Source organism: Podarcis melisellensis, assembly GCF_964234715.1.
Source record: "Podarcis melisellensis genome assembly, chromosome: 5".
Taxonomy (NCBI): Eukaryota; Metazoa; Chordata; class Lepidosauria; order Squamata; family Lacertidae; genus Podarcis; species Podarcis melisellensis.
In genome coordinates, this window is record NC_138537.1 from 57,620,449 (window position 1) to 57,637,558 (window position 17,110).

At 40.6% G+C, this 17,110-nt stretch overlaps 1 protein-coding gene across 3 annotated transcripts in view; it reads left to right on the forward strand.

Annotated features, from left to right (window-relative positions):
* Positions 1 to 16,693, forward strand: part of MKI67 (marker of proliferation Ki-67) — a 36,144-nt gene extending 19,451 nt beyond the window's left edge. For all 3 annotated transcript variants that reach the window (XM_081912596.1, XM_081912597.1, XM_081912598.1), the window contains 5 exons: positions 4,150 to 4,260; positions 6,124 to 6,995; positions 7,898 to 7,961; positions 9,580 to 13,044; positions 15,523 to 16,693. In XM_081912596.1, coding sequence (XP_081768722.1) covers positions 4,150 to 4,260; positions 6,124 to 6,995; positions 7,898 to 7,961; positions 9,580 to 13,044; positions 15,523 to 15,659 — 4,649 coding nt within the window. In that variant the 3' untranslated portion in view covers positions 15,660 to 16,693. The remainder of the gene's footprint in view (positions 1 to 4,149; positions 4,261 to 6,123; positions 6,996 to 7,897; positions 7,962 to 9,579; positions 13,045 to 15,522) is intronic.
* Positions 16,694 to 17,110: the final 417 nt, after the last annotated feature.

Consider the following 17,110-nt stretch of genomic DNA (forward strand, 5'->3'; position numbering starts at 1 on the left):
ACTTGGTTGGTTTTACTGTCTGAAACAAACACATGCTGTTTTAACAAAATCAAACCTAGTTTGTACAAAGTAGCATTCCGTTTAAGTCAGTGACGGGCCAGAAAGACCTATATTTAAATCTCTGCTCACCCATGAATCTTACTTGGTGCCCTTCAACTAGTCAATATATCTCAGCATATCTATGTTTTTGCAAGGATAAAGCTGTAGTAATGGAGAAAGTGCATGTATGTCACAAAGTTCCAAGTACCATATTTTTCGCCCTATAGGACGCACCGGCCCATAGGACGCACATATTTTTTGGGGGGGAGGAATAAAGAAAAAAAAATATTCCCCCCCCCCCGAGCCCCAAAGAGCAAAAAAGCCAGGACAGCGAGCGGGATGGATCCCGCTCGCTGTCCTGGCTTTGTTTTTAGCCTCGGGGCTAGTTTAATGTAAATTAGTTTAATGTAAATGCCCAGTGCGCTTCCATCGTCACAAGTCCCACTACAGCAGAGCATTTCGCGCAGCAGTTTAAGAAGGGCAGGAGAGGCAGTATCTTTTCAAAGAGGAGTCTTGGAGCATGCGGTTTGTAACTCAAAGATAAGGTTTATTTACAAAAAACAAAAAAACCCCAGCGAAGAACCACATATATCAGCAAACACGCCCAAAAGGGGAGAAGGGAAGAACAAACACACGGGAGACTATTTATACAAACTCATGTTCCTGAAAGCCTAATGACCTCCAGCTGCTCAGTGATTAGAGCGTTTCTGCTACCTTTTAACCCTTTGATAGCAACAGTCCAGGAGCAATGGCGAGGTTGTGCAACCTCCCCATCGCTCCCAGAGCTTGCTTGCGGGGCGGGGGAAGTCCGATCTTCCCCCGTCCCCAGCCTCCAGAACGGGTCCGGGAGCGATGGCGAGATTGTGCAACCTCGCCATCGCTCCCAGAGCTTGCTTGCAGGGCGGGGGAAGCCCAAGCTCCCTCGACCCCAGCCCCAGAACAGGCTGTTGTCCGCAAGCCTTGCATGCCCGCGGGAACTCCCGCCGGGCTCGCAAGGCTTGTCGATAGCTTCCTGAAGCCTGGAGAGCGAGAGGGGTCGGTGCGCACCGACGCCTCTCGCTCTCCAGGCTTCAGCGAAAGCCTGCATTTGCCCCATAGGACACACACACATTTCCCCTTCATTTTTGAAGGGGAAAAAGTGCGTCCTATAGGGCAAAAAATATGGTATATTTCTTAAAAAACCATTGGCTGCTAGTGCCATCTTAAGATATATTTATCCTATCACATGAGGAAGTTCACATCCTAAGATGGCACTTGCTATAAGACTTTCTTATGGCTTTGATCCACAGAACTGTGAGTGGAAGGATAAAATAGATTGGTGCTGTTTTGTTAACTTTTTAAGAAGACCTGCTGGAGCTAACCCAAAGGCTTTCTGGGCCAGCATACTGTTTCCCGGAGTAGCCAACCGGATCACTATGGGAAGCCCACAAGCAGGGCATGATGGCAATAGCCTTCTTGTTTCACTGCAGCATGCTACTCTGATATGCTCCCAGTCCTCTAGAAGTGTAAGGTTAGGACTGGACTAACCCTAGGGGATATTGAACCCAGCCAGACGCTCAGAGCTGTAGGAATGCACAACCTGCAAGGAGCAGGGGGAGCAGTCTGAGAGAATAATCTTGCAAAGCCCTTTTGGGCCTTTGCTAAGATCAAAGCTCCCAATTGAGTATCCTTAGGCACATCCAGATTTTCCTAGTTCTAGCTCTGGTTCATTCTGCTCCCAGGCATGAGGAAGTGACAACAGATAAGGAGTTAGTTGCTTTTCCTCACACAGCACATCAGTTAGTCAGAAACAGTCATCCCATGATCAAAATAAGCTTTCAGCTTGCATTTAACTATTTTTATATGCAAATCTGGGCAGATTTAATAGCTAGCATTTTTTAAATTGTATGTAAAACCTATAGTGTGTGTTTGTCTGTAGTAGAATCATAGAATCATAGAGTTGGAAGAGACCACAAGGGTCATCGAGTCCAACCGCCTGTACTGTACAGCATTAGGTGTACAGTAAAACTTTAAGAAATAAAAGCTGCTCAGTCTTATAAATCCCTAATTGCCAGAAAATTGTATTGCGAACATGCATACAGGAAAGTGATGAATATAAGGCACTAAGTGGTTTTTAACATTGGCAACTTACCCATTCTTGACTATAGTAATATTTTTATCCATGCCAATTTACCAACTCTCAGCTTTGCCAACAGATGGCACTGTGATATTATTTTAAAGGTAGGTCAATATCTAAACCAAGTGTAATACAGTAGTGATACCATCTTATAATGGTCCAAAAATACGCAGTCATTTCATCATACTAATACTGGTTTTAAATGCCCCCGAATGAAAGTTGCTCTTTTGCTAAAATCCCGTACCTGTTTAATCTGGAAGCATGTGAATTTAGTAATTTCCCAAACTCATATTAGTCTTCATTATGAACTAGTCTTTTAATTCCGCCCTCTCCCACCCCACAATGATTATTTTTTTTTAAAAAAAAATCATTAATTAATTTAGATTAGTTTTGCTTAACTCTGTTTTACTATTCTCAGCCACGGGGAAATGGGTATGCTGGGTACTGAAGGTCCATTTCTAGTTAGAAATCATTTGAACTAGCTAGTGAGATCTTATCAGGCTAAGACTTTAAAGTATCTCGTCATCTTCAGTAGCTAAAAATTTAGAAAGGAGACTGTTCTTAACTGAACTCAGTGCTTGTAGTGTAGCAGCATATATGCAGAGCCCTAATAATGCCCTTTCCCCAAGTGTTTCAAAATATATAATACTGGGGGTTTGAATTGAGCACAGGTGTCCCGCTGCCCTACTCTTCATGCTGAGCCAGCCAGAGAACCCCCTCCCAGCAGAAAGCCACAAATAGGGTGTTCCAAGGGGTGGGGCTGAGATAGCCCAGAACTGATGGATCCCAAGCCAGTCTTGCAGCTTTCATTGGCTAGCACTGGGCCCAATCAAGAACCTTCCCTCTTCATTATATTTTTAAATTTTCTATACTGCAATATAGAGAAGAAAAGAGGTGTAGTTCCTCTGTTCCTGCCTGATTTTTGTTGACAGTTGCTGCGTTTTTTTACGGAAGCACAGCTTGCCAGAGTGAAAGAATATTACTTCTTGGAGACTGGGAAGGAAATCAGGATTTTACATGGAAGCATAGGTGCTCGCTTCCCTATTGCAAGAATGTATGTGGGTTTATTGAACCATGCAATATAGATCTATAGAATACTAGTATAATTTAAAAATGAAAATGTCTTCATGGCATCTTTCTTTCTTTGCCTACTAATCGGTAAAGGTAAAGGTAAAGCGACCCCTGTCCATTAGTATCTGTTCATTTCTGCTTCCCTGGAGAAAATGAGCCCTTATTGAAAGGGTTAATGCTCTGCTTCCAAGGCATGTGCTCCAGAAACATTGGTAGGGCTTCTTGTGTTCCTGCTGCCATCTTTCAGCATGGGTACCTTCTCTTGCATAAGGTAAAGGGGCCCCTGACCATTAGGTCCAGTCGTGACCAACTCTGGGGTTGCGGCGCTCATCTCGCTTTATTGGCCGAGGGAGCCGGCGTACAGCTTCCGGGTCATGTGGCCAGCATGACTAAGCCGCTTCTGGCGAACCAGAGCAGCGCACGGAAATGCCGTTTACCTTCCCGCCACAGCAGTACCTATTTATCTACTTGCACTTTGATGTGCTTTTGAACTGCTAGGTTGGCAGGAGCAGGGACCGAGCAATGGGAGCTCACCCCGTCACGGGGATTCGAACCACCAACCTTCTGATCGGCAAGTCCTAGGCTCTGTGGTTTAACCCACAGCGCCGCCCGCATCCCCATCTGTAAAGGTAGCATGTAATAAATCATTAGCGGGAAGAGGATTGATACATCATCAACAGCTATCACAGTTTGTTCAGACTAATGGGTGATAAACTACCATGTGGCTTTTAACTGCCATGAACATTAATGTTTGAAAATCTTGTGTGATGTTGTAGTCTGGGATTGCACAGTATATAAGACTGTTCTTCTGGGGAGCAGTCAAGCAAAGAGAATGAATTCTTAATAGTTATGTTTTCCCTTGCTCCCAATTGCAAACAAACTAAATGATTATTTCTTTACTGAACTTTAAATACTGTTTGCAGGGTTGGCTGAGATATTCAACACTCCACTGACAGGTTTACCCTCTTCTGCTCAAAAGACTACTATACCAACACCAGAAGTCGTCTCAGAAATGCACACTCCAGAGGAGTCTGGTATGCATGTTTTGTATATATCCCTAGTGCTAACTATTACATGGCGACTTGATCCCCCCCCCCCCGAAATCACCTCATGTGAAAATTATGTAAGTTGTAGGAAATAGTAAGTAATACACAGAGCAGACCCAGTGAAATCGGTGGACTTGTGTATAAGCAGATTTCAGTGGATCTACCTGTGAATTACTTAGTTGGAGATCACCAGTAGTTTTAAAACTTTTCTCCAGTCTGGTAACTTAGTGATTTTTTGCATTTGGAAGAGGAAAAAGTCCCAAGATTCCCTGACTGTGTGTAGGGGTCCAAGCAAACGTATCTGCACATGAAGTTTGGCAAATTCTCAGTTAGGTTTTTATGCTGTAATTCTCTCGGAGTTATAATTCATCTTAGAAAAATATTCTGTGGGAAAAGTAAAGGACCCCTGGGGTTAAATCCAGTCAAAGACAACTATGGCGTGTAGCTCATCTCGCTTCAGGCCAAGGGAGCCTGTGTTTGTCCACAGACAGCTTTCTGGGTCATGTGGCCAGCATGACCAAACCGCTTCTGGTGCAACGGAACACTGTGACAGAAGCCGTACCTGTTTACTTGCACTCGTATGCTTTTGAACTGCTAGGTTGGCAGGAGCTGGGACAGAGCAATGGGAGTTTACCCCGTCGTGGGGATCTGAACTGCTGGCAAGCTCAAGAAGCTCTTTGGAAAGAAATTTCACTGCTGGCTTTAAGGAAGCATTAGTTTATTCTTGCCTTAAGATCAAAATTCTGCTTTTTTGAAGCAGAGCAAAAAATAGAGAACTACAGTTACAGTAAATGAAATTAATGCAATGTGTGAATACGGAAAAAGTCATAAAAATGCAACTACTAAAATATAAACTAACACTAGAAAGAGCCAAGATTAAAACTAAAAATTCCCATGTATCTGGAAAGAAGTTTCTGAAAAGGAAGTATTTCTCAGCTGGTGGCAGAAAACTGGAAAACTTGGGGATGACCAAGCATGCTGTTGTGGCAGGAATGTACACATTCTGAGCACCACAGCAGAGGTTTTTTTCTATGTCATCAGTGTAACACAAGGATATAAAGGGGCTCATAGGAGGGTCTTGTTCTGGCTTTCCCAGATGTTAGAAATATTTGTGCTATTTTCTGTTCCCCATCAGAGGCAAAGTGCATGCAATTTCAAAGTTTCCCTTAGACAAATGAAAAATTGAGCAAAAGAGTACATCCAGGATTTGTTACTTATAGGACATGTGCTCACACTGATAGTAGTAACAGTTCAATAGTTGTGGCACGGCAGATTTCTTCTTGCAGCAGGAGGTGTTGGCCAGTTCAGAACTATTCGTAGTAGGCATAAGTGTGTCGCGCAGCGTAAATTAATAACACAGTCTTCTTCAGTAAAAGAATAAAAGCTTTACTGAGTTAAAATAAACTTGTTTGCAAATAAAAGCATAGTGAACAGAAGATTAAACTAGCTTCAGAGCATACACAGTTTCCATTGAGCACAGGCTTCACAGAGCACAGGCTCCACCAGACAGAGAGAGAGACACACACAGACAGAGTCTGACTGCCTACTTATAGAGTGGTACCTCGGGTTACATACGCTTCAGGTTACATACGCTTCAGGTCACAGACGCCGCTAACCCAGAAATAGTACCTCAGGTTAAGAACTTTGCTTCAGGATGAGAACAGAAATTGTGCTCCGGCGGCGTATTACACATGCACCATCCCCTTTCCTGCAGAACGTCATTTATTCAAGAATTCTGCCTTATCAGGTGGCACAGAGTTGACAAGTGTCCCTTGTTTCCACTAGGAAGAACAGTAATTTCTTATGTAATCAAAAACTCCTTTTACAGTTCATTTTTATATCTTTTAATAGGAGAGATATCTGTATCACCTTTCAGCGCAGCAAGCCAACAAAAACTTTACAACCAAGATGTCATATCCTCCTCCTTGAAGGAAGTGTCACAGATCTCTGGTCTTGAGCAAGATGACCTAACTACAACTCCAAAAGTAACGAATTCTTCATTAGAAAAAGATGTAGGGGGAAATATGTCACTGGTCACAGCAGCAAATGAAGCTACTATACAGGAAGTGATGGAAGATAAAAGAAAAGGTCCAGAACAAAAATTAGAGCCTGTTGAAGCATTTTCAGGGGTCAAGAGGCTCTTGAGGACACCGAAGCAAAAACCAGAGCCAGTTGATGCTCTTTCAGGCGTGAAGAGGGTCTTGAGAACACCCAAACAAAAACCAGAGCCAGTTGATGCACTTTCAGGAGTTAAGAGGGTCTTGAGAACACCCAAACAAAAACCAGAGCCAATTGATGCGCTTTCAGGAGTTAAGAGGGTCTTGAGAACGCCAAAGCAAAAACCAGAGCCAGTTGATGCACTTTCAGGAGTCAAGAGACTCTTGAGGACGCCCAAAGAAAGCCTGCAGTCTGTTGCAGATGACACTGTCTGCTCCAAATTCATTATTAATCATGTTATCAAGCCACCTAATGAAAAAGTGGAAGCAGTGGAAGATATGGGAGGGATTCATAGGCTATTGAGAACACCTAAACAAAGATTTGAACCCATGGATGATATGGTTGGCATTAGTCGATTACTGAAGACACCAAAGCAGAAGTTTTTGCCAGTTGATGACTACTTGGGACTGCAGAAGTTTATGACCGAACCTAAACAAAGCTTTCCAAGTCCTGAAGTTGATTATACAGGTGTTAAGGAAATGTTGGAAGCTGCAGATGGACAGAAGGTAGGTCTTCTATATTAAATATCTGAGAAAAGTCTTATATACTTAAATTGCACTAATTATTTCAATAAAAGAAATCATTAACATGACCCAATTTTTTCTTGCACATCAAGATTCTGTGACATGTTTATATGACATGCAGTTCTGCCATTTCTCTAAATGCAGATTGGGTTGGAATGTGGAATCAAGCATTTTGAGCAGAGAATGACTAACTTGTTCCAGCAAGCCCTGATCTCCTGGAAAAGCAAAGTGTATGCACACGTGCTTACTTTGTGTTTTTTACCAGGAGGAAATGTGTGACCTGTGGGGTTGCACAAGCAACACCTGATTTTGATGAACCAACCTTACTCCCAACTCTGAGGCTAATCTTGCCTGAGTACTAATTAGAATCTTTTTGGATTTTTTGGCACAGATCTTGCCATTTAAAATCACTGGTTTTGAATATATATGAAATAGTTTTTTTTTGTAGAGAGAAAAGGTGGGACATAATATCATTTATCATTACTGCTTTTACTTCAAAGTGTTTCATCTTTGGATCACTTGTATATTGTGCTTAATGACATTGGTACACTTGTGATGCAAAGTGGATGCACTCATGATTTTATTATAGCAGCATTGCTACTTATTTTTCATCTCTTTCATTATATCTTTTTGTATTTTGATATTTAGTATGTTCAGTAAGTATTATGAAGCCTCTTGTGAAATGGTCAGGACTGCCATACATATTTTACAAAGCACTAAATCAGCCATATTGCGAAGAGTACCTGCATCTTCAATGAACTTAACACACAGTTCCACACACACACATCAGTTCAGCTTGGACTTTTATAAATATTGTATAACACTGGTTATAGGCCCAGCATCTTTTCATGTCAGCTATTGTAATAATTATGTATGTTTTCTAGGCTGAATTGCCAGAGTTTGTGAATCTAATGAAAGAAGATAATGGATCTTGTATGAGTTCCAGAGGTGAGCTTGGTGTGTGTAAATATTATTTCAACAAAACCTTTTATTTTCAAAAAAGGAAGTAGCAGCTTTACATTTATCTGCTTTAAAATATGGTTTTATTTCAGAACAACTAGAATGAAATTAAGTCAGAAGGTTTCAACCTTTTTGGGTCCATGGCTCCCTTGACCAATTACGTTCGGCAGCACCTGTGTGGGGCTCAAGAGCCCAGTTATGGCACCCCTTGCCTGCAGAACTGGCAGCCCCTCACCCTTTTTCAAACATCCTCCCTGTGCAACCTTTGAGAGGCAGAAATGCAAGGGCATCAGAGGAGGGAGGCAAGGAAAGAGGGGCAGAGGCCAGTGTTGCCCACAGCACCCCTGACCATCATTCAAGACTCCCCCAGGGTGCCACAGCACACTGGTTGAAAATGACTGAATTAAGTAATTACAGTAAAGTTGCAAGGCTTTTGGGGTGCTCTGCCTTGATTTTCTGTTTGCATAGCAGTTATAGAGATTAATTTTTTTAATGTGTGGGCATTGAAATCTGTTGTCATTGTACCGCTTTATGTGCACCTTATGTCCTAAAGCACACAATGGCAATAGGAAAACGACTGATGATTGAAAATGGGATCCTTATTTTACTCGTGTTCCTATTTGATGCATGCGGTATATCTGAATGGGACACAGGTGGTGCTGTGGTCTAAACCACATTGGGCTTGCCAGTCAAAAGGTCGGCGGTTTGAATCCCTGTGACGGGGGTGAGCTCCTGTTGCTCCATCCCTGCTCCTGCCAACCTAGCAGTTCGAAAGCACGTCAAAGTGCAAGTAGATAAACAGGTACTGCTCTGGCGGGATGCTAAACAGCGTTTCTGTGCGCTGCTCTGGTTTCGCCAGAAGCGGCTTAGTCATGCTGGCTACATGACCCGGAAAAACTGTCTGCGGACAAACGTCAGCTCCCTCTGCCAGTAAAGCAAGATGAGCGCTGCAACCCCAGAGTCGTTTGCGACTAGACTTAACTGTCGGGTGTCCTTCACCTTCACCTTTTTTAGTATATCTGAAAGGGTAATGGATGCAGCTGGCTTGCATGATTTTTACACATTGATTCTTGAGTGTATAGATAATGCACATGAGGTTGTAAGTGTGGGAGCTCTGTGCAAAAGGTTCTTTTGAACAAACAAGCCAGGGCTTATCTAACGGCACACATTGGATTTGAATTCCAGCATATGACTACAAGAACCCATCACTAAGTAATGTTTAGGTCAAATCGTGAGCCCGTTGTAAATGTAACTTAGTATTTCTAAGGCTACATGCGGCTAAGAAGTGCTTAACTTGGTTGCATTTTATTCATCTTGAAGCGTTCTTTGTAATTACAACAAAACTTGAATAATTTTATTTTGGAGATTCTGGAATATGGAGGTTTGGGAAAGCACTGTAAAGTGGCATCTGCAAATAGTGGCATATTGTTAAAGTTGAGAATGATTAATAGCACAAGATATAAATATCACATGGCAAAATATAAAAGCAAATTTATGAAGCAATGTAGTACTTCCTCTGGGACTTTTTGGCTAGTAAGTGTGTTTACTACTCTTCACAATCACCATATCCTGAGAAATAACATTGAATGTGCTTTTCTTTTTTAAGAGTCCATGAGAAATGACTATGAAAATAAAGAAGCAAAACTGGAATCATCACCTAAAAGAATATCTCCTTTGCCAAAACCAAAGGACAACAGTAAAAATATTTCAGAATTAGAAAATAACTTGGGACACGTTGCATGTAACACATTTAGTGAATTAAAATCAGAAGCAGTGATAGAACCTGTTGAAATAATGTGTGTTTCAGAAAGCCATCAGCTAAAGGAAATGGACTCTGAAAACGGACACAAAATTGATTTTGTGAAAGAACCAGTTGCAAATTCTGGGGCAGTAGATATAGAAATCGTTGGACCATTGGCTTCAGCTAGAAGAACTAGAAGAGCTGATAAATCCAGATCTGTAAAAGAACATGATGCAAAAAATACACAGAGGCATACAAGCAGCACCCAGAGAGCAGAACCAGTCAATTGTGTGCAAGCTAATGAAAACTTTGACCAGAACATCACTGAAATAAATCTAAAGCAAGAATCTGAAAGCAACACATCAGCAGTTGAAAGTGAGGGGAAAATGGCAGCTCGACAAACTGAAGCAAGTTTAGATTTAGAAGAAAATGCAGAAATACAAGACAAAATAAAAAACCAAGATTTTGAAACATCAGGAGTGGAAAGCGCTGGAAATGTCATACTGAAAAGAAATAGAAGAGGAAAGGCTGCTTCAATACAAGCAGAATTGTTTACAACAAACACAGATGTTAATGAGGCTAAAAAGGAAAGTCTAAGACACACAACACCTAAAACACACGTTTTGGAAAAGACTGCAACAGAAGTTAAAGAAAATAATGTTAGAAGGAAAGGGAGGAAAGTTCATCTTCTATGTGATAATTCTGTACCACTTGAGGAAAAACGTATGCTTGGAGATAAGGATGGTGCTTATGAAGAAGAAAAGAGTGCTTCCATTGCATCACAGCAAGAAATTCAAAATGAAGAGAATCCTGGTGAAGCGCAGAAGGTGCCATTGGAAAGTGTGCAAACTCCTGAGAAGCATAGTCCACCAAGAAGGCAGACAGTAGCACCCAGGAGAGGAAGAAGCAAGCCAGCCATTTCTCAGGAAACAACTATAGAATGTGACAGTAAACAGGCAGCTGATACAGAAGACCAAAATATGCCTGTTGCTGTAAAAGAGAATCGACCAAAAAGGGGCAGGGGGGGACGAGCTGTTCCTGAATGCCAGATTCCACCTCTTTTGGAAAATGTTGCTCTTACAAAAGAGAGTCCAACAGTGGACAGCTTTGGTTCTACCCAAGAAAAATGTTCTTTGCAAGAAACTCAGACTAAAGAGAATATTGATGAAATGCCTAAGATGCCCTTGGAAAGTGAGCAACCTCTTTTAGAACACAGCCCACCAAAAAGACAGAAGATAGCAAAAGGAAACCCACCCAGGAGAGGTAGAAGCAAACAAACCATTTCTCCTGAAACACTCACTGAATGTGACAGTAAACAGGCAGCTGATACAGAAGACCAAAATATGCCTGTCATTGTAAAAGAGAATCAGCCAAGAAGGGGCAGGGGGAGAAGAGCTGCTCCTGTATGTTCAGTGACATTGCCTCTGGAAGACATTCCACTTACATCTGAGGGCCCAACAGCGAACAGCATTAGTTCTGCCCCAGGAAAGTGTTCTTTAGATGAAATTCAAAATGAAGAGAAACCTAATGAAACTGAGGAGGTGCCTTTGGAAGGTTTGCAAACTCCTGCAAAGTATTGTCCAGCAAGGAAGCAAAAAGTAGCAAACAGGATGCTGCCCAAGAGAGGGAAAAGCAAGCAAGCCATTTCTCAGGAAACATCCATGGAATGTGAAAGTAAACAGACGGCTGATAGAAAAGACCAAGCCATGGTTGTCACCATAAAAGATAATCAGCTGAAAAGGGGCAGAAGAAGAGTTGTTCCTGTATCTCATATGACATCACCTCTAGGAAACATTACTCCTGCATATGAGGGTGCAACAGTGGACAGCTTTAGTTCTGCCCAAGGAAAACGTTCTTTGCAAGAAATTCATACTGAAGAGAATCTTGATGAAATGCGTAAGATGCCCTTGGAAAGTGAGCAACCTCTTTTAGAACACAGCCCACCAAAAAGACAGAAGATAGCAAAAGGAAACCCACCCAGGAGAGGTAGAAGCAAACAAACAATTTCTCCTAAAATACCCACAGAATGTGACAGTGAACAGACAGCTGATACAGAAGACCAAAATATGCTTGTCACTGTAAAAGAGAGTCAGCCAAAAAGGGGCAGGGGGAGACGAGCTGCTCCTGAATGCCAAATACCACCTCCTTTGGAAAATGTTGCTCTTAAAAAGGAGAGCCCCACAATGGGCAGCCTTAGTTCTACCCAAGGAAAATGTTCTTTGCAAGAAATTCATACTGAAAAGAATCTTGATGAAATGCCTAAGATGCCCTTGGAAAGTGTGCAACCTCTATTAGAGCACAGTCCACCAAAAGGACAGAACCTAGCAAAAGGAAACCCACTCAGGAGAGGTAGAAACAAACAAACCATTTCTCCTGAAATACTCCCTGAATGTGACAGTAAACAGGCAGCTGATACAGAAGACCAAAATATGCTTGTCACTGTAAAAGAGAATCAGCTAAAAAGGGGTAGAGGAAGAAAGACTGCCCCTGTAACAGCTCTTTCTCCCCTCAAAAATAACATTTTACTAACCAAAAGCAAAGGTGTTGTGGAACAGCCAAGTGAGGCTTTGGAAATTGCAACTGTTGCAAGTGAGAATCTGCCACGTAGAGGCAGAAGAAGAAAAGCAGAAGAGGTAATTGCAGCAAGCTCCGTTTCTGCAAGTAAAAAACTCATATTGCTTGATACTGGGAATCAAGAAGACATGCCAGAAGTTTTAAAAGGTTTGACAATAGATAATGTTTCCAAAAGAGGTAGAAGAAAGCAATTGGTTCCTTCTGAAATCTCAACAGAAGGGAATGGCCAACCAGGAAGTGACAACAGAAAGGTCTCTTTTCTAAAAGATAACAAGATGCCTTTGGAAAGTAGTTCAGTTTTCCAAAACCAATCAAAGGGGAAGAGAGTAAAAAGGACTACTCCATCACCAGTACACCCTTCTCTCAAAGTAAGCATCACTCTAACATCACCACCTCCAGACAAAAGTGAAACTGCCAGTAAAAATCAAAACACCCTTCTTGAAAATGATGCAATTGGAAAAGGGAAACTTGAAAAATGTGGCAGAAGAAACAAAAATAAAATAGTGACACCTTCCATGTCTGTCAGAAGAAAGCACAACCTTCCAGAAAAGGAAGATTTTCAGGAAAAACAAAATGTAGATTTTGGAAAGTTAGCTATAGCCAATGAGAAAATAAGCAGAAGAGGTAGAAGAGTTGATGCACTTGAAGCACCTATTTCTGCTTCTCTCAGAACCAGGCGTAGATTGAATGCAGGGGGTGATAATGCTCCTAAAGATCAACAGATGATTCTGAAGAACAAATCAAAATCTAAAGCAGGTATGTGCATTGTTTTTCCCTCCTTATTTCAGAGTTCTTAATGTTTAAGATTCTAAGCTTTTGATTCAAAATTAATGGAAAACCTTAAAGCTTTGGTGAGAAGTTACAGTAGCACACCTGAAATTTAGATACCATCAATTTCATTTCAAAATTTCTTTGCTGAAGATGCCATTGGTAATGTAAATCAGGGTGGGCAGACTTTACTAAAACTCCGAGGTCTAACAATGAGAACCAGATGCAAATGAAATACAGATGAATTAAAGGAAAGTATGTCTCTGGACACATCCAGAGCTTTGGGTTTAGTTTTCTGTACCAGAATTGAAGCCTTTCATACCCCAAAATCCACTCATAGTTATATACCTTCATCTCAGCAGCCTAATTTAGGTGGAAAGGGCTAGGAAGGGTGTTGCTATCACTAAACAAGTGGGATTAAAACTTGGTTGTTAGTTTGCTGCAGATCACCTAGAGATAAAACTCGAAAAACCATCCCATTATTGAAGTACATAGTAGGAGTGTGACTGATCTTCAGAAAACTTCCAGTTTATAGTATATATAGTATATATTGAGATGGCCACAGGATTCACATATTTCTTATGGAGAATTGAACTTCTGGATTCATAAGTGGGATATCTGGAAAAACTAGTGTTCTCCCCCTCCCCATAACTTGCTTAGCTGTTATTTAAAAATAGACTTTTAAGTTTATTGATTTTTCCTGTTTATGAAACCTAGTTTTTATTGTCTGTGATCCTACTATCAATAATAAATAACTACTATTATTAGTAAGAGTTCCCTAATGTCCTGAATGTTGTTGTTTATTTTGTATGGGTGGGGGAAAGAACTGTAGCCCATGGAAATCAAATAAACAGGAGACCTCTAATGCAGATATGTTTACAGAGTAACTTATATGAAGTCATTAATATTTAACAAACATTAACCATGTTAGGTGAGATCCAAAGGACTACACACAAAACTTGCATGCAAGTCTTAGTACTTCAGAATTCCTCTTATGAGAAGCTACTCCTGGAAGTGGGATGAAGAACCCACAGTCAGGAGCGGTTTCAGAAATTTTAGTGCACAAGCCATCGGGCATCTTTGTATCCACCATCATTAGTATTATTATTATTAAAATGTATGTACTGCCCTATACCCAGAGGTCTCAGGGCAGTTCACAGAACAAAATAAGCATATTAAACCACAAAATATATTACCAAAATAAAAACTAACTCACCCCCACAAAAAAACCACCACATTTTAAAAGGACATAGGATGTCATTCTTCATAGTTCTATAAACCATTTGTCCACTGAGGAGACTGAATAATTTTCTGCCTGCAGTAGCTGCCTGTTTGGCTTCCCTTTCTAACCACATTACCAAGGTGGATTGTTTTGAATCAGCAATTCAAAAAGCAGGTTAAAAGCAAATTTTCCATTTATCATGTATTTCAGCTGCGTGGGAAATTTTCTAAAATCCCATCAGCCCCAGCAAGCCAATGGCCTGGGATGATGTAGAATTCAGTTCAGCAGCATCTGGAAGGCTAAATGCTCTCCACACCTGATATATTTCCTAAGCAATGATGCCAGATGTATTGCTCTGCTTTCCTTTGAACCACATCAGTGAAGCAGGACCACACTTGTCCAAGCTTGTTTCCTGAGGAGGTCACTTCAGTGCTGCTAATGCAATGATTTGACTTCACCCTTGGAAGGTGCCCTTCATTGTCTCTTGAGACAGATGGACGCCAACAATAACAGCAGCATATACTTTCCCATTTCCCATTAAAGGAAATACCTTTAAAATCTTTCTAATTAGATAATACTGCTGTCTTGTGATCAGCAGCTACAAACAAAACTGAAATGTCCATAGCTGATAGGTTGAAGCAAAGTCTGCTTGTTACTGCACAATGTAGAACATTTAATTTTTATGAGTTGAAATAAAATGCCTTTGGCAGCTTGAATGTCAATATATCTGAGGAATCATCTTGCTGTACTTAGAAAAGTCTCCTTTGATTCAAAGGTATCTAGTAGAACACATTGATTTGGTTTAGAGATGAACTGTGGGGCTAACATGCTTACAGATTTTTAAAATAAGTAATGCTTAGAATTTACTATTTACTATTTTTTAAAGTTATCTGATATGGTCTGAAATAGCTTTCAGTGGGACAATATTAAATTTCCTCCATGTGAACTTTTTGGAAGCAGTGATCCTGAGGTGGGTTTGAGGGATCCTGCACCTTGCAGCCAATTTCCTTAACTGTGGCCTTATTTGAGAGATAGGACTCCAAACATCTACCACAGGGTTTCCCTTAGTTATGGTGTCAAGTCAGTTTGGAAAGAGTGAATAACTGCCTGGAATGAACTGCTCTGAACAGAAGAAAAATATCTTGATAATTAGAATGTTATATTTTTATCTAATCTTGCTACTAAAGAGAGAATATCAAAAAGTTTGGCCTCAAATCATCATCTTTTTTTTTTTAAACAACTAGAAAGCATTGAAAAGACACCATTAAAAAAAGAAGAAAAGAAAACAGTGAAAGAAGAACATTCCAAATCTACAGTTAAGCCTGCTGGAGAAACTGAAGGCAAGACAAGAGGGAGGAAAACAAAAAAAAATGTTTTGTAATTTTTGGTACTGGGTTTGTGTAATTTTTTTCCTTCAGAATAAATGGACATATATTGGTTGTAAAGTATGCTTTGCATTTAGAACCTTACTTTGTTTCTGTAACTTCAGTTCATCCTTCAACATTGATGCTTTCCCATCTGTATATACATTTTTCATATATTTTACAGGGCTTTTTGTTTAACACTGTATTGTGTTAAGATAGTTTTAATTCAGGTGTTAATTGTTATCTGATTTTTACATTAAACCATACCTTGGCTTAAAATAATATCCTTTTATATTGTTCCAATCCCTGGTGAATATGACTGCTAAAAAAGCATGTTAGACTGTTCTCTGTACGCTGTCAACATTCAGTTAATACTTTAGAAAGGATAAGGCAAGGATAGCTGCATTGTTATCTTGTTATCCATAGCTTAGTAAATGTACAATCCCTCTACCCAACTACCATCTATGGCACTTTAACAACTCTAGGAGAACAACAATCCATATATAGTAGTGTTAAACAGAACTGATTATACTTGGCTCCTTTCTTTCTACATAACACAGTCATTGGAGGGTTGCCAGGATGGGAAAAAGACCCTTCTCTTTCCCAGGCCACATACCTTTGAATCATTGCTGTCACTTTCTCTTCAGTTCCAGTCCTTCCCATGGTTGATGGTATCAATTCAAAACTTAAATATTTAAGGTTAAGTGCCTGGTACCTATAGTTACAATATCCTAATTGGCAGGGCTAGGAAAGTTCTGCTTGAGCTGTTAACAGGATAACTTGAACAGTGCAGCTGGCATTAAATTGAACCAAACAGTATAGTACTGTAGAGGTCTTGTCCTTTTTCTTATTGCAGCATTCTAAGCACACCTTTCCTAAGCTCCCACCTCAGTTCAGTTGTCAGTACTGTATATGATTTCAGTTATGTATAGATCTCATAGTAGCTGCTTTTCTCTCCTCCCCACCCAACATGAATTCTAAGCTGCCTGTGAATTGCCAAGCCAGCAAAATTGGAGGATAATAAAGTTTACAGAAGCATATGTGTATGCTAGCCTTTTGAAATAGATTCAGTTTTAAGGAATAGCACTATTTACTGCTAATGCCTAAAATTCTTCATGTTTGATGAAAAATGACTTATTTTGAAGGCTCCAGTGAGAGAGATTCTCCTGGTTGAGTGACATATCCTGCCCTCAACATCCCTACATGAATACTACCCTTCTTGCTATCTTCAGCCCTTCTAGTTCCCTCTTGTTTTATTTCAGTTTTAAATACTGCTCCAAGAACAGAACTTCAACTCTCACTGGATGGCACAGAATTTGAGGGTGGACTTTCTTGGTTGGTGTAGGCGTGCTTGGTGATGGACCTTTGAAGATGCCAAGTCACAGGCCTAAGGTGTATTCACCTGAAACTCATACATGATGCTGCCCACCTTGTTAATTCTTTTTAAAAATAATTTTATTTTATTTTC